The sequence below is a fragment of the Taudactylus pleione genome, unplaced genomic scaffold (assembly GCF_031769625.1).
Source record: "Taudactylus pleione unplaced genomic scaffold, aTauple2 ptg000005l, whole genome shotgun sequence".
Classification (NCBI taxonomy): Eukaryota; Metazoa; Chordata; class Amphibia; order Anura; family Myobatrachidae; genus Taudactylus; species Taudactylus pleione.
The window spans coordinates 20,249,209-20,267,674 of record NW_028284408.1 but is presented as its reverse complement, the minus strand read 5'-3'; the positions used below and the strand labels follow the sequence as shown (position 1 = coordinate 20,267,674).

Here is an 18,466-nt window from a genome sequence, read left to right as displayed (position 1 = left end):
CTCCCACAATAAAACTGGATTAGCAATGTTAAATGGCATTTTTGCTTATTCTATGCTACATGAATACCATTGTCAACTTTTTCTGACATTTTTATTTTCCAAATAAAATTGCAGTTTATCTTTACCTAAACTGCAGCCAGCTAATTTTACCTGCTGCAAACCAGACAATGGCCCAAACTTATTAACAACTAATATTCTTGTTCTCACTTGTTACTAATCTTAACTGGTGATCCAACCAATCAGCTCCCAGCTGTCATTTTTCAAACACATGACCGTTAGGAGCTGATTGGTGGGAGAACCATTTAAGATCAGTAACAAGTGAGAACAAGTATATCACTCGTTAATAAATCTGGGCCAATATTACTTGTGAGTTATATATAATGAGGACATAGTTAAGAAACCCTGGTTTGTTTGTTTTTTTTCTGTATAAGTTGTAGCACCTGTGACACAGGTTTGAATGTGTACAATATATTTAAAATGCTATATTCTATTAGCTTACTAAATAAATTCACCTGCTTCATCTGTAGAATGGCAAATAAGTAACATAATGTGAAATAATGAAAAATTAATTTGAGGCAGAAATCTTTACATTTTAGAATTCTGAAGTAAACAAATGGCGTATTGCCTCCATCTGCAGCAGTGATTGTCATTTTATACATCTATTGCTTTCTTCCTTAAGGTTCAAAGGATTTGGTAGTTAAAGCTCAAGTGTTGGCTGGTGGCAGAGGCAAGGGAACCTTTGAAGGTGGCCTCAAAGGAGGAGTGAAGATTGTCTATTCGTAAGTTATAACCTGTTAAAGGAACACTTATCACCAAGGTTGAAGTTTCACATATAAACGATGAAGGTAAAATACATTATTCAGTGTTAATTTAATTTACAAATGGGAAACCAATCTTTTCAGTCCAGAATTGGACTTAAAAACATTTTAATATAGATAAGAAACAACACACATAAAGGTAAAAAGTACTAAAACTCAAATCTACTGATCTGTTTTACTTGAGCAGTTTAAAGGGAAGATATACTCTAGTTATAACCTTGATTTATGCTTGCTTGTTTTCTGTACATGTTCATGAAAGTGCCTTTTATTTATTAACCGTTATTTTTATAGCATCTGTACAATACACCGTTCTTTACAGAACATTTAATCATTTCCTTCAGTCCCTCCCCCAGAGGATTTTACAATGGATATTCCCTAACAGCAAACACCCATTAGGGCTAGTTAAATCACAAACCATTAACATACTATTGTGTGCTGTTGGAATGTGGGAAGAAAGTTCCTGGTGTTAACCTGGGAGAACATACAAACTCCACATAGTTACTGGTTGGATCAAACCTAGGACCCCAGCGCTTAGGTGCATCTATTCTAAGCGCTGTTCCATCCATTTCAACAAAAGGCATGCTTTTCATGAAAAAAGGCTGTTATACTCTGGAAACTATGGTATTATAGTTCTGTGTGTTTCTAGGTTCTCCATATCTCCTGTGCCAAATAGGAACCATTAGAAGGGTTCACCATTTAATATTTTAATTGCCGTATCATACACCATTTTGTAGATTACCATCTTTTAATTATCCATACATTCCTTACAACTGCTGTGTAGTGCTGGCCACTCTTCCACAGGTTCGAAACTGCTCCACTATTCCAGACTGCAAAGTGAATTTTAAGTGATGGTGAGAGAACAAAAATCTACATCTGCTTTCTGTGTTTTTTTTGTTTTTTTTTTTAAAGATGTTTATATCATGGTTAGTGGCATTAGGGGTGTTTTAGTGTGGAATTCTGGACATCTTATTGTCATTCAATAACATCTTCACTGTGGGTGAATAGTGGGGCTCCTCTTTTGCATATAGATCAGACCTGCAGAGAATTAGTCCCACTCATCATCTGCAGTGAAGAGCTGGAAGAAAAAAAAAAAAAATACTTCCCACCCAAATAAACAGTACCGGTCAGCAGTCAGGGATAAGGCTTCAGGTCACTGACTTCTTTGCACTGACCCACAATGATGTTGGGGGATGTAGGCCTAAAAGTGCTACCATATTATTACTACAAATTGCTGATGTTTAAAACCGTGAAAACGAGCAAAAAGATTAATAACAAAAATGCATTATCCCTTGCAAATGCAGATTTTGTTATGAATAATATTAATAAAAAAAAAATAAAAATATATATATATATAGCTCAGCACAGGGGTGAGAACCTTCAGCACAGCTTAGTATTTTTTTTTTTATACATTGAAGTGTCAAAAGTCATGGGATAGCAGTATGTAAAGGTAATGGTAGGTTACGTCGCTGTACTGTGACCTGCATCAGTCGTAATCTGACATCTTATGAGTCAGTTTGAGCACCAGCTAGGCTGCTCAATTCATGAATTATTGGCATTTGAAAAGGGCATGATAGTGGGTGCCCAACAAATGGGACATTCCATTTCCAAAATTGTGCGGACATTTAACATTCCTCGATCTACGGTGTCATGTGTGTACCGGGAATATCTCACTGAAGACCTTGCCACCCATCGTGGCTGGCGCAGTGGCCGACCACGGATGATTAATGATCGTGACCATTGGCGGCTGGCCAGAATTGTCCATGGTAGCAGACAATCGACACTGGCTCAACTCCTATCCAAATGTAATGGAGGATGTACCAGACGCATATCCATATCCCATGGAAGCTAAATAACACTGCACTGACCCACTAAATAAGACCCACCAAGAGTGTCTCTGTTAAAACTACATCACCGGACATTGCTCCTCACCTGGGCTTGTGACATCACTAAATGGACCCTGGAGAACTGGCAACATGAGACGTGGCCCGATGTCACTGTTCCAGTTCGGGCTTTTGCTAGGGTTTGGGTGTGGAGCAGACCTCATGAGGCCATGGACCCCACTTATCAACAAGGCACCGTGCAGGCTAGTGGTGGTGCAATAATGTTGTGTGGTGTGTTCACGTGACATGGGTTGGGTCCGCTGGTCTGCCTGAACACGTCATTGACTGGTAACTGCTATGTTGCATTGCTTGATGACCATTTGCAGCTCTTCTTGTACCCCCACAATGATAAAATATGCCATCAGGATAATGCACCATGTCATCGGTCCCAAGTTGTCCAGAATTGGTTTGAGGAGAATTCTGACGAATGATCCCAATCGAGCATTTATGGGATATGGTGGAGAGGTCCATTCGCACCCAAGATCCTGCACCTACAAATATCGGGGAGCTGTGGGAAGCTATCCAGATGGCATGGTTCCACGTCTCTTCAGAGGTCTTCGTCCACTTGTGGAATTAATGCCACATAGAGTTGGTGCACTTTGCCGGTCTAGAAAGAGTCCTACACAATACTAGGCAGCTATCATGACTTTTGGCACTTCAGTTTATTTAGGGTCAAGATGCTTTCAGCTCTACAACACTACCATATGCGCCCAGTTTACATTAGGACTATCAAGTGTGTATACTTAATGTGATGGCATAGAGATGGTGCTTCACAGTGGTAATGCTCAATGCAGAAGTTACTTTACCATATTATATCAGCCACACTAATAACTGTAAGCACTGGGAGGAGTAAACATGCACTTAGCCAATCCTAATTAGCTAGCTATTGCTACAGATCACCATCATTATCATTGCACCTGCAAGATGTCTTCAGTCATGGATATATGCGTCTGTATCTAGGTCTATCCCTCTGCACTCAGTGTACTTGGTCTGCGCTTGACTGACCCTTCCCTCTATTGTTCTGACTCACCAACAGCAATGAGTCGTATGTGTAAGATGTGACACAAACTGCATACAGACGTGTGTGCATTTTTTTTGGTGTGCATGTGCAGATTGGAAATGTGTAGTTTATGCTAAACACATCTCTTCATGACTCTCTGTATTTGATATATAATACAACTGTTTTGATTAACTATTTGTGCACTAAAGTATAACCAAAATATTACAATGCTTTAGAATGAAGATATTATTGGATCAACTGTGGTCTGCTCTGAGTTTCACGGTGCATCCGCTCTCCTATTCCCACTTGCCTTGTTTAAAACTATGTTGGTGGATCTTGATATCGCATACCATATGCACTTTTTTAATTTTGCCACTTTGTATTGAATACAGTCTGACAAAGTGTTTAATAAAAATTAAATTATCACGCAAAACAAATCTATTTTTTTTTTTATTTCTTTTTAGGAGTAGATTATTTGTTATGCAAAGATAAAGGGGAATATTCATGAGATAAGAATACATTTATTATGTAAATTTTTCTTATTTTTTTTTTAATGGGGTCATTTCTTTAGATGGCAAGTGGAAGAATATATGAGTAAAACTGTAATGTAAGCTCGGCACACCCTACATTCCGTACAAGGTGTCAGGTTCTTATCTCTGTATCTGACACCTCTGACTGGTAGTACATCTGACACCAGTTGACCTATTGTTATAGGAGCTTATTCTGTGTGCGATGAGCATAGATGTTTTTTTTATATAGTGGGATTTGTTTTTATGTTTTTCTTTTCGTTTTGTGATATTAGATAATGACTAAACGAAAAAAAAAAAAACATATTTAAGCGACATTAATGATGTCATTTATACATTCAACATACATTTTAACTTTGGTGCTTCTAAAGCCATGTCTATTTTATCATGGATATGGTAATGAGCTGAGATGTGTTGTGCCTTTGTAATCAGACCAGCCTTAAATAAATTGGCAGGATTCCATAATAATATACCCCAGGTTTACTCTACAACTTCCACATAGACGTTAGAAATTCTTGAACTCTTACCTCCTTATGTAACTAGATATTGATTTTAGATTTGTACGATGTGGACTTATGCAGTTAATGGGTGAACAACAAATGCATGCATGGCAGTTATAACTTTTCAGTCTGCTCCAAAGTATGGAAACTGGTTATTTCCCGGACACTACCATGTAACGATATTCGGTACAAAAAGCTGCACTCACTGATGGTTCAAAACGCAGGTTAGACAATTCATAGAGGTAGCAATATGGTAAATAGATTCTATTTTGTTCACGTTTTATTGTATCTGTGTGCGATCGCTGAAACAGACGCAGGGGGCAGGGCAACGAAAGATGCAATATATGTCTGCCTTATTTTATTACCTTCTCTTTATTTTCCTGTCCACTGTCATTTTAGTCCAGAAGAAGCCAAAGCCATTTCCTCACAGATGATTGGGAAGAAGCTGTTTACGAAACAGACAGGAGAAAAGGGCAGGATATGTAACCATGTATTCATCTGTGAGCGCAGGTATCCCAGGAGGGAGTATTACTTTGCAATTACCATGGAAAGGTCATTTCAAGTGAGTTCCTGCATTCTCCTAAAGTCTGTACACTATGGGGAATGTGCCTGCTGCAGTGAGCAATCATTTCTACCACTTGCTTGTTCTAAGTCCTAAGCTGCACTAGAATAACTGATTGGACTATTTAATGTTGTTTTTTATATAGTTAAATATGTTTTTTGTTCTATTCCTTGCTACATGCAGAATGAACTAGTTTGTGCTTTTGTTCTATAAAGAAGTTAATTGGAAATAATGCATTTTGCTCTGCAGTGGCACTAACTAAAGATCAAGATGCTATTAATGTACGAGTCTAAGCAGTACTATGCCATCTATCCCTGCCTTGTAGTCCGTGTGGTGCTTTAGTCTCTCCGTAGAGCAAGCACAGTTTTTCATCTCCTCATCTCTTTAGCAGGAGGTTGCAGTGATTTATTGCACCGTCAGATGTGTAACAGCCAGTCTTCTCATGCCCTAGAGAACAGATACCTCACATTTATTTGCAGGAATCTGAGGGTTGTGAATCGCATCATAACTAGTCGTTTTATAATTCCCCGTAGGGCTTTATCTTATTCCCTTTTTTAAATGGTATCTTGTTTTGTTTAATAAAAGATGTGCTGAAAATAGTGTTGCCACGTAAGTCCTTTTTAAGTTAATACTTTTTAATTTAATAATTACAACATCTTGTTTCTTACATCTTCAGTCCCACTTATGTCTTCTCTCTCTACTAATTGCATTAGCATTTATTGAAGACCATATGAAGATGGCACATCCATAACTTTTACTTGGTGTTTTCCTTAGTACAGACATTGACACAGAGTTCCTCGTGTTATTAATATTATCCATGTGTACAATTAGTTTAATTATTGTACATATGAAATTATTGTTTAAGTGATTCAGTCTTGAGGGTGGTGGTGGTGGCGATTGACAGATTTATTTCAATTTAAAACAAGTGTATCAATTTGATTTAAATAGTGCCGAATTTTGTTGATGGCATACCTGTAATGATGATTGTCCATAATTGGAGACTCTTGCAGGAATCACGAGAGACTTCCTGTGAAACAAATCAGACATGAGGCAAATTCAATTAGCCACTTTTTTACGAAAAACGGCTTATCATGCAAATTTATACTTGCCTTGCAATCCTATTAGCTGCGGTTTTTGCAGGTGCGAATTTCGACATGCAGTTTTAAAAAGTTGGGGAACAACCCTATTTCATGGTAAAAATGTTGGGACTGGGTTCAGGACCACCAGGACACCCTCCTTACTGACTAATTAGGCCAAAATAATTTTTTCATCAGCTTAGTGTCATTTTTGGGGTGAAAAAAAGCAAAGTGCAGGAAAATGGGTTAATGATAATGCTATATGAATGGGACAGGTGTTTTTAAGATTGCAGGTGGGTGTTAGATGTGTATTTTTAAAGGTATTCTTTAAAAAAAGTCTTTAAATAAGACCTATATATACTTGAAGGCATTTTATGCACCAACAATTTAAAAAGAATATTTGGCCCAATAAACACTTGCATTCTATCATTATTTGACTGCTTTTGAAATATGCATATAACAGCCATTTGAGACAATTTACGAACACCAAATACTTCTATTAGGGCCACTAATACGCTTCTATAGTGTTATCATTGATCACGTTGCTGTACTGGCTGATTTCCCAATTTTAACCTATACTTATCGCTGGTAGTATCGTGTAGAATTTTCACGCGAATGCTGCATTGCGACTTTTGTAATTGGATTGTGCAGAATATGGGAGCGTACATAGACGCAATAAGTGAAATTTCCATGCGAACAGTGCGAAAACCTAGCATGTGAAAAATTATATTATCGCTAAAGTTCTTTAATGCCATCATTAATAGATAAAAAGTGAATTAACTGTAAATATTGTATTACCAAACAAAGCCACAAGGAGGCAGCAACACACTACCTAAATAGTTAAGAGACACTATGTTGAAGTATTATTTGTCTTGTCAGTATCAAGCACACCTACCTTTCATGTGGAAATGTGTTTACCTGACAGCAGCTTTATTCTCTGCTTGACCTAACTTGCTTTTTGCAATGTTTCTGTCATTGTTTTTTCTTTTTCCCCTCCTTAAATTGTCTGTACACAGGTCTCTTCTTTTATTTGCTGTTTGGACACACATTTTATGACTTCAAACATTGACACGTTCTACACACAGAATTTCTTTGACTGACAATAGTAAAGTAAAAAGCATATATACAGTAGTTACAGGCATTTCACTTTTATTTTCTTGGTATCTTCTGGGACCTGTAGCTGGGGCTTCCGCACCGTATCTCTGCCTCCTGGCAGATAGTTGTGTTCAGGGTCTTAGGAGCCGCAGATGTTGAAGATGGTGCATTACGTTTTTTTGTATGCCGGTAGGAATGGAATGGCCAGCACAGTCTCCTGTCTTAAACCCCATGTAGCTGGTTTGGGATGAACTGAACAGAAGGGAGAAAGTAAAGCAACCAATAAGTGCAACACACTTGTGGGAGATTCTTCGACATTGTTGGAAAGATCTTCCTGAACTACATATGATTTCCATTGGTGAAAAACAAAATGCACAGCGCTGCCGAGTCGCACGTCAGCTGGCAGTTCACGTGCCTTGTTTAATGCGACTCATAACGCAGGGAGGATAGATGAAGGACATATCTGCATAAGCAACTTCTTGCATATTGAATGCAATGAATATAGAGGCTAATTCTGCATTATCGGGAATCTGTGCATGTGCAGAACGGGTCCTGCGTGATCGCATGCAGCCTCTTCTATGTCTCTGCCTGATTGACAGGCAGAGGCATTTAAGTGACGAGCCTGGGACGATCGACGTTCCTGGAAACGGGCATGTCCACCTCGTTTTCCGGGAGTGGCAAGGCCAGGGGCTGCAGTTTCCTGGCCTCATAAGCTGGCCTGCCTCAGTAAGTAGTCTCTTGCTAAGCTGCCCGGCACCATCCCCGATGATCGCTGTGGTTATCCCAGCCTGCGACCTCGGTTGCAGTGCTGGTATCGCAAATGTAGCAGGGGGTGTCCTACACCTCTTGTTGCATTTGCATATTAGCAAGGACTGAATTGCAAAGCTGCTAGCTTGCAGCATTGCTATTCCTTCCTAAGCTGAATCACCCCCATGGTCCGCGACAGTTACTCTTCTGCAAGGAGACCATTGTGCGACCATAGATTTACATTAAGCTTATCAAAATGATATTGCCAGACTTTCTCATTGTAGGCATCAATGCCCAGAGTGCATGCGAACGACTGAGTCGGCTCTGTCGTGTGCATGCGCGAGACCCGGATAGCGACAGGCAATCCGTTGCTCCGGGTCTCTCACCAAAGGGGGCGTGCTGTCAATGTTGAGTGACAGCACGCCCCCTTTGGTGGGCGGTCCGGGGTGGGTGGCTGCCCAGACGGAGGTGTTCCCATGAGAACGCCTACCGTCTGGGGCCGGCCCCACTGACGTCACAAGTGAGGTCAGTGGGAGAGCTTTCGGCTCTGTTTGAGCCGAAAGCTCTCTGGGGCTTGCGACCACGAGACCCTACCACAAGGGTCTCGTCGCAAGCCCGATGACCATCGCGACAATCATCCTGGCCGCTCGCATTAGCTGTGGGTGGCAACCCACAGCAATGCGAGTGGCCAGGAGGCCGCTCCATAAAAAAAAAAAAGACGCCCTGATTCAGAGCGAGCGCTCTGTCAGAACGTCCTGCTCTGAATCAGGGCCACTGTCCCCACCTTTTACTTATCCTCTTGTGCTCCTAGTTGCATATGGCAGTTGGCTGGCCCTTTTATGGAAATGACCCTTTCTAAAGGTTCAGGAATGTGGAGATTGTATTGTATTTGTAGAATATTGTAGCATATTTTCCTATCCATTGTAATATTTCCTGTCATTTGTTTAGGGTCCTGTTCTGATTGGAAGTTCCCAAGGTGGAGTCAATATTGAAGATGTTGCTGCTGAAAACCCTGATGCTATTGTGAAAGAACCAATTGATATTGTAGAAGGCATTCAAAAGGAACAAGCTGCTAGGGTAAATTTTTGAAGGGGAAGCTTGAAAAGCCTCTATATTAAATAGGAACCATGACTGCATTGAAGCGTGACCACGTTGCTTTCATAATGTCACGATCAAATGGCCCACTCAGAAAATCGCAGCCTACATCTTTTGTAGGTATCATGTACACTTTAGCTTTACTATTATGCATACAGAGCTTTCATATAGTCTGAAAGGTAATTTTATATCATTATGGTTTTCAAAGTAATGAAAAAATGATCTCCAACTTTTCAAAAGTAATAATATAATAATTACCCTGAAGTTACAGATGCAAACACTTTATCCCCCTCACTGCAGAGGCTTTTCTCATTCCTGTGATCAGCCTATTTTGAAAATTTTTGGCCTGGTCACATTACATCGTCAATAATACAAATGTTTCCATGGAGTACCCTCATAAATTCTACGTTGTTGTATGTAGATGACCCTTTCCAAAATGACAAAAAAACAGAATGTGTTTTTGTTTTATTATTTTTACTGTTTTTGCTAGTTTGAATGAAAAGCATAATATGGGTAGCCCAACAAGGCATGCCAATTTGAGAAGTGGACAACATACAGCATTAAATAACGGCACCACTAAGTTTATTGAAGCAATGTCGAGAGAGGTCTTTGCAATAGAACCCCCCTCTCAGGACTACCCAGCTTGTCCTTGGCACTTTTAATGTACATTTAAGAGAAATCTCACTTGCGTTTAGCACTAGGAAAAATATAAGGGTCAATCCTATTCCGTGCGATGTGCCGTTGCAACGGCCTTAAAATGCTGGCAACGGGCCGGCACATCGCACCCTTTGCAGCGTGACTCTGCCCTGAATTCGCCAAACTTTGCACGCTGCCCTATGGTGCTGCGAGCAAAATTTGCCGAATCTAGGCTGCTGTAAAGTGCGCCCACTGCTGCGAAGACTCGCACCGGCGAGATCATCGCGGCTAATAGGATTGACCCCTTAGTACAATATGTTACTATCTGTTCCTTGCTAGGTATACTGCTGGCTAGTGGCAGGTTATTACTTTTAAATCAGTAAGCATTTAGATAGTGTAATTGTGCGAATACTCTAAATAAAATGTTTAAAGTAATTGTGCTTATAGCAGAAGCTGTTTGATTGCTACCCTGCATTGTTTAATGTACATGTCAGTAATGCTGTAAGCTATGTATACCATCACAACGGTAGATAAGTATATTTTCTATGGGAGATTAGTGGATCAGATTGATTTGTTTATCTTATTATAATTGTGTTTTTGTTTTTTTTCCCGCCAGCTTGCAGAGAAAATGGGCTTCCCAGAGAACCTTGTAGATGAGGCAGCAAAGTGCATGATCAACTTGTATAATCTGTTCATGAAGTACGATGCTACAATGGTGGAAATCAATCCCATGGTAGAAGACGCATCAGGAATAGGTAATAAAAAAATAAAAATTAAAAACAAAATTATTTTATAATGAGTGTCTGAACATGCTAGGAGAGGATGGCACATCGCGTCTCTGCCAGGGGTGTGTGTGTGTGTGTGTGTGTGTGTGTGTGTTTATAACACACCTAAGAATTTTTGTTCTTTTTCTTCCCTTTAATCTTTTAACTTTTTTACAATAATTTGTCTCATACATTTAGTTACTTATTGTGATTTCTGAAAACTACTGCAAAATAAAGCATGGTGTTGCCCATAGCAATCAGTCACTTATTTTTGTAATGTAGTGTTTCTTCCTTTTAATTACTTTCAAATAATGACAACAACCCCAGAGGCCAGGCTATGACCGATCTATGCTACCTACTGACACTAGCGTCATCGGTGGTTGCAATAGTTCTGGTGTAGAGCCTGGTCATGTTTACTGTCAGTGACTTGTGCTAGTGATAATTAGAGATGAGCGATTCAGTTCTACTCTGTTCTTTTTCACCAAACTAGCGCAAGTTCCATTTATCTTATTTGCTATCCAAAATATGTGACAGCCGGATAACAATAAGATGCCGTTTTTTCAGATCTGAATGTAACAGAGTAGAACCGAACAGCTCATCTGTAGTGATCATAGTAAATAGCGTATGGGATCTATTATTGTATGCAATACTGGAGTAATTGTGATTTTGAGAGTTGGATGTTTTTTATAATTTGAAGCACCCTGCTTAAAAATACACTAAATTACATTGTCCTACACTGCCCCTGTCATTCCCCTTTTCATTACGTTGTTTAGCAGTGTTGCTCTCGGTGATAGTGGAAGGAAACCACTGGTGATCATGTCTATGAATATGACATTCTTACCAAGCAGTAGCCACAGTTGTCTCTTCAAATCCTTGTCTGTGGTCCTGCTTACTTTATCTCAGTATCTTTATGTATGATACGCCTGCTTATATATTCACTGCGTATTCCACCTATTTTCATACAGGTCAACTAGAGCTCTGCTGGGAGGGGGATTATAATATGTGGGAATAGCGGATACTTGCCTGGGAAATTACTTTTGGACTGATGATGTAGGTTTAGGAAAGATAGGAAGGGGTTTGTATATGTACAAAGCTGTTTAAGACCTGCCCAGTGGGGGATATTAGTGAAAATTACATTAAATTAAGGGAAAAAATAACTTCTAATGCTTATTGGGGTTTATCAGCCATCTAGCAGGAACCCCTGTGCTGAAATTCCGATATAATTGCAAATGAGAAGGGCATTAAAGGAAAATGAGCTAATTCTCATGGGTGATTGTAACTATCCAGGTATAAATTATTATCTAATCTAATGTACACAAATGGGGGCATTTGGGAATAGTAGTTATGACTACATGTTACAATTTTATTGAAACTCAAGTGAAATGTTATGTAAGGGACTACATTGTATACTCCACTCAGAGAAGCACTTAATCTTAGGTGAAGGATGAGCAAGAAATTAAATAAAAGTTTTAATATGCATTGTTGGAAATGCATAATGCATGCAACAAATCTATGAATTTAAAGCAATCAGTGTGGTAAAGAAAGAAAGTATTTGGCGTAATAAGAAGAAAGAAAGAACATATGGAAATAAAAGGTATGTAGCAAAATATATAAAAAGTAAATGCAATCAGCAAAGATTAAAGCTGGAAAAAAGATAGCAAATCCTAATACCGGAACTTAATTAAAATGCGCCAATAAATATCACTTGTTTTAGACACTCGGGGGAGAATTCAATTAGCTAAATACCTGCGCTGGGAGATTTAAACCCTACCTCCCACTGCCTTAAACTACTGAAGCTGCAAGGAAAAGTCTGTGAATAAAGGCACCTGCGTGCTAACGTGCGGGGAAAACCCATTTAATCCAGAGTATGCGTAATGAGTGGATTAGCGTGCATTAACCCCTGGTTTAATTCGCAGGGAAAATGCTATTTAATTGAATAGCATTTTCCCACGTGGCACCAGGTATTGTCCCCTTGGAGGTACAGTTACGCCTAAACAAGATTAACCACTAACTAATAGTTTTTCCAATAATTGCTCCTTTAAGAGTATCTATTGAAATCTTCTCCAAAACAATTTTATTACTAAAAAACAATAAAAACACTTTCTAAAAATAAAACCCTGTATACTATGGCAATTTTTTTCAAATAGATTTTCTTAACCACGTAACTGACAATTTTTTTTCTAAAAACCACTCAGAAATTGTCAGATTTTTTTTTTTTTGCGAATTAGGTGAAGAACATCTATTTTAACATATCCAAAATGATTTAATAAAAAAAATAATATATATATATATATATATATATATATATATATATATATATATATATATATAATTAAAAAAAAATATATATATATTATTAAAAAAATATATATATATATTATTAAAAAAATTGTTTTTTTGAACATCGGATCGCCAACATAGCGACCTTTTCCTTTTCCAGGTACACTCTGGGGGATTAATTTACTTTTCCCCAGTGGCTGCTAATCTCTGCACCCATTGGGTGTGGGGTCCTGTTGTTCTGACCAATCAGCAGTGATCGGCAGCACAGCAGACACTGGGGCGGGTGCAGGGAAGCAGAGGGACCGCAACGTCTCTTTAAGACCAGCAGCTGCTGGAAGATTCTCATCCTGCAGCCGCCTACACTGTTTATCTGACTGGTCGCATTGTTGGTGACCAGATCAGATAACGCACAGCCTGGTGCGGTTGCAAAGGATGCGACCATGCCAGGGAAGTGGTTAAACTTGCAAAACTTTTAACGTTGTTCAATAAGTGTTATATAACATTAATTTAATAATTAAAAAAATGTTTTGGGAAACCTTCTGTGATAGGACACCATCACTTGCTGGTGAAAGAGGGAGTAGAGGTCCGCACTGCAGTCGGCAATGTCGGCAGTAGATCTAAACACAGAGCTTGGAGCTTTGTGTGTGTGATCTGAAGATCAGTAAGTGCAGTAGGTAACATTGCTTAAAATAATATAAAAAAAACAAGAAACAAATGGGAATCAATTACAAATTGAGTGCACTCAAACCCTCTTAATAAGTAAAACGTAATTAATTTTATTAAATATGTTTTAAAAATATTTTAATCGGGCTCCCGGATATTAGTATATTAATTTTATGCTAGTTATTGCTCATACATTGTTTATTCAGATAGTTAACATAATCATGCCCATAATTAGGGCTTTATAAGCGAAATATTAAAAGAAAAAGGGGTGAATGAAAAAAGATATTAAATACATACAAGGTGTGCACATAGAAAAATGAGAGGAAAATATGTGAAAAGTGATATAGATATATATAATAGTTAAATTAAAAACAAGGTCGTGTGTTGTCCTTATTGGTAACTATAATATGTAATACTGTGTGTGATATTGTCCTTTATAAATAATAATTGTTTAATCAGAAAGGTGTATTTAGTGTTCATGCATTTTATCCATCAGGGAAATAGAAATATCCCCTTAGCTTGAGTCAGATAGTTTCATATACTGAAAACAATGTATTGTAACAGTAGTTGGATTCACATGGTTACAAATGTTGCCAGTTTCATTCACTAGAGAAGAGAGACTATTTTGTTTCTTTTTCTCTGTTCTCCTGCAAATTGAAGCTGCTGTTTATTTAATCTGTACTTTATCATAAATTATTCCATATCATAGGTTATGACTATGCTCATGGTTCCATATGATTCCTGCTGCTAAAACAGCTTGTGTCAAGCTTGCATTAGCCCGTGTTTATATATCAACGTCGTTAGATCTTCCTTAGAGCTTCAATTTGCAGGAGAACAGAGAAAAAGAAACAAAATAGTCTCTCTTCTCTACATACACCTACATACATACGTAATCGACATTGCGTCCATCTCTGAATCAGGCCCTCGGTGCCTGAAGTCTGGTGAACAATACATGTGATGCCAGACTTTGTAAGAAAAAATAAATAAATTGGATCCAATCAGAAGAAGGAAACTACAGATCTGTCAGTGTGACTCCAGTCGTAGGTAACCTATTGGAAGGGATTCTGAGAATATGGTCAGCATGGTGTGATAAAGGGTTAGGTCATTCCTTACATTTACAGTTTGTTTCAAGAACTGGCTAGGTGTTTCCTGAAATGTCTTTGAGAGTAATCTACTAGTTTATGGCTTTTGAGAAAGGGGTTATTACTGCAAGAGTCTCAGCAGTGGAATGAATTCCTTACCACATGAGATGGTTGGAACATACTTGACAGCAGATGTTAAAATAGATTGGAAGCCTTTCTTACAGGAAATGTTATTTGTAGTTATAATTAGTAGATGATGATATGGAGGTGATCAATCAAGGGATTTAGACTAGTCTGTCAGGTTTGAGGTCCGGAAGGTCGTCCTTCCCATGTGCCTAACTTGGCAACTATCACACATGGGATTTTGCCTGTCTTCCGAGTCTAGATCAATGCAATTAAAATATAGGAGAGTTTTACTATATAATATTTTATTATGTACAGTTAAGTATTAAGTTAAATATTATGTGTAACTGTTTGAAAGCATGTGCCAATAGACAATGTTAACAATTTTTAAAGTTTTTTTTTTTAGATATATTTTTTAATTGATTTGATATCTTGTTTTCAACAATCCTTATTTTTAATAACTTCAGGGAATTGTCTTATCTTCTACACAACAGCAGGGAATTGTCTTATCTCCTATATCGTATTTTTAGTGGAGCTGGATTACACAGTCCAAATCTGCTGCTGAGCAGATGTCATGCTTTTAAATGAAAGGTCTTTAAATGTCTTCTAGGTAAATTATACACACAACAGATTATGAAGGATTCACATGATACCAAATGCCATAACAGCAAATGTCACACACTTGCTGTAGTTCCACTGGCATAGCACACCTGTAAGTTACAAGCTAATGATTATTTCAATGAGCCAGGATCTTAAAGCAGATATTCACACTCCATACAATTTAACTTTAAGAAAGTGGTATTATTCCAGCACTGCACGATTAGGGTAGTCACGTGTAACCATTATGGGAAGGTAGTTGTATTCTGAGTACAGATCAATGTGGCATTAGAACAGAAATATGTTCTGTAGTTTTTTAGGACAAGTGTACATTTACCTATATTCACATATGCAGTCTTGACTGCTGACTCAGAGGCCATTGTACAAACCCCACGGTCAGCCACTTAATCGGACCCATTGCCCAGACCTATGTAGAGGCCACACACTGAGTGGATGACTCGTTTAGGCTTCACATATAAACGCACATGCACTATACACTGTACACACTTGTGTGTAGTCATTTACTAAGCAAGGAATAGTGCGTTGCTTGTGTGCCGTCCACCTGCAATTTGTATGACGGCTGGCTATGTAGTAGCACACTTACAATGCATCCCTCTGCTTTATCAAAGTCTTCTGTTTACAGCAGAAATTACTTTAGAGGTTTATTTTTGTAATACCTTTTATGCTACTTGCACTGGCTTGCTGTTCAGATGTTTAAGTGGCTCTCCTGCACATACTTTTGAGTGCGTCTGATTATCCTCTGCAGCAGGGACGGTAGATGGCTGAACTATAATGGAAAAATTGTATGCCAGAAAACAAATCTTTTGTAGTGGAGATAAAACGTGTAAATGCTGTAATGTAAAAGATGATTTTTGTTTTTCCACAATGCACATAGAAAGCAATTTTTTTTTATATTCAAACTGACTGTTCCTGTTACATTAATGTTTTGCCTTGTATTGAATTGTATGTGTACATCTTATATGTGCAATAAAAACCTGTCATGAGAGCACAGAGTATATCTCCTGCATGTTTGTAAAAAACGAGTTGGCAGGACAAAGCAATAACAAAACTTCTGTTAAAATTGAAAAGCAGTAACTTGCACAGCACTAGATGAAATATAAAGGGGAATTAGATACATGTAAATATATTTTTAGATTGTTTACATTTTACTAATATGTAGATGAAAAGGCTGTAACCATAGAAAATGTGTGCATAGTGATAATATATTATCTCGCATATCCTTTTATTTTTGGACACCAGTCAGGATCCCGGCGCCAGCATCCCAAAGGTAAGTGGGTTAGAGGGAGAGTTGGGCACTAAAGGGATGGTTAGGCTGCTTTTAGGCTGCGGGGAGGAGGGTTAGGCTGCAGGGAGGAGAGTTAGGCTGTGGTGGGGAGGGGGAGGAGGGTTGCGCTGCAGGGGGGAGGAGGGTTAGGCTGCAGGGAGGAGAGTTAGGCTGTGGTGGAGAGGGGGAGGAGGGTTGCGCTGTGGGGGGAGGAGGGTTGCGCTGTGGGGGGAGGAGGGTTGCGCTGCGGGGGGAGGAGGGTTGCGCTGCGGGGGGAGAGAGAGGAGGGTTAGGCTGCGGGGAGGAGGGTTAGGCTGCGGGGAAGGGGGGGTGGTTGGGTTTAGGGGTAGGCTTTAAGCTGGCCACACATCTAAAGATTATCTGTCCAACCAGCCAACTAGTTGATTGGTTGGAATGAAAATCTGGTAACATATGACAGCAAATGGCAATCAGCAATTTGCACCCAAACGCTGGAAAATGGACCAAAACTGTTGTTTGAACAAATAGTTCAGATCAAACATTTAACAAACTTGTCTAACGACCATTTTCATCTGTTTTCTGGCATTTAGGAGCAAATTGCTGATAATCAGTTACTCCCATTCATTACCAGATTTTCATTCCAACCAATCAACTAGTTGGCTGGTTGGATGTAAGTTGGTCTAGTGTGTGGCCAGCTTTAGTGTTGGGATGCTTGCCTGCAGATGTCGGGATTCTGAGTGCCGGCATCCCGTACCCGACCCCTGGCTTGGGTATAGCTCACATTATCTCTGGTTTATTACATACTGTTTTTGCTTCAGATTGTGCTTTAATTTTATGTTTGCAAATGCTGTTTACCTGATATGACTTTGCCATAGTAATACTGACAGAGGTCTTGCTGAGGGCAATCCGCTCTCCTTTGTCATTTTGCTTTGCATGCAGATGTATACGAAGGGTCCGAGTCATTACGGATCATCATTGCGATCGAGGCTGCGAGTACGCACGCAGATTTACTGCGAAAATATGCTAATGAATGCAATCGCAAAGCCAGCATAGAGACTGCCACTACCACTCTCACATCCGTAATACATTGCAGTCTTGTGTATACATTGTGCGTGAGGGGCCGATGTTACTCGATGTTCCCTATTACAGCAGGTCTGACCTTACTCAGAAATTGCTAACCTCAGCGCACACAATGAGTACACAAGCTGCGTATGCCTCCGCAGTGACTAATTTATGCGCACCCATGCAACGATGTTCAAACGGACGCTTGCATTTCTCCTACAACTCCCCTGTCACCACCCCCAAACGCTGACCTGGACTACCTGCCACTTACTCTGTGATGGCTTTCAAGGTCTGCGTGATTGCAGTGCGATAGCAATGCTGCTGCGCGTGCTCAGTGCGATGCATGCGCAGTACGCAACAATCGGCCGCCTGTGTACACTATTGCAATAGCGATCCATGCTGAATCAGCCCCAAAGTCGTCATGCCTGAGTGAAAGCTACTAATATCTGACTTAGACATACTACACACTATTAATTTATTGGTGTCACTGAAATACTAGTGGGTTGCAAACAATAATATGCAAAAATACTTACAGTATATTAAAGCTTTGAGGGTGAATTAGGCATGATGGCCCAAAAGAACTTTGCGCCATGAGACACCGCAGGATATTATAGGTCAGAAACATTACTTATTTTCCTTACTGTGAGCAAAACCAAGTGGTGATTTACATACCGTAATACTGTGATGTGTGCAAG

General features: G+C 39.2%; 1 protein-coding gene across 3 annotated transcripts in view; it reads left to right on the top strand.

Annotated features, from left to right (window-relative positions):
- SUCLA2 (succinate-CoA ligase ADP-forming subunit beta) overlaps window positions 1–18,466 on the top strand; it is an 85,584-nt gene that overhangs the window by 29,763 nt on the left and 37,355 nt on the right. For all 3 annotated transcript variants that reach the window (XM_088444202.1, XM_088444329.1, XM_088444276.1), the window contains exons 3-6: window positions 680–779; window positions 5,125–5,287; window positions 9,154–9,282; window positions 10,553–10,691. In XM_088444202.1, coding sequence (XP_088300328.1) covers window positions 680–779; window positions 5,125–5,287; window positions 9,154–9,282; window positions 10,553–10,691 — 531 coding nt within the window. The remainder of the gene's footprint in view (window positions 1–679; window positions 780–5,124; window positions 5,288–9,153; window positions 9,283–10,552; window positions 10,692–18,466) is intronic.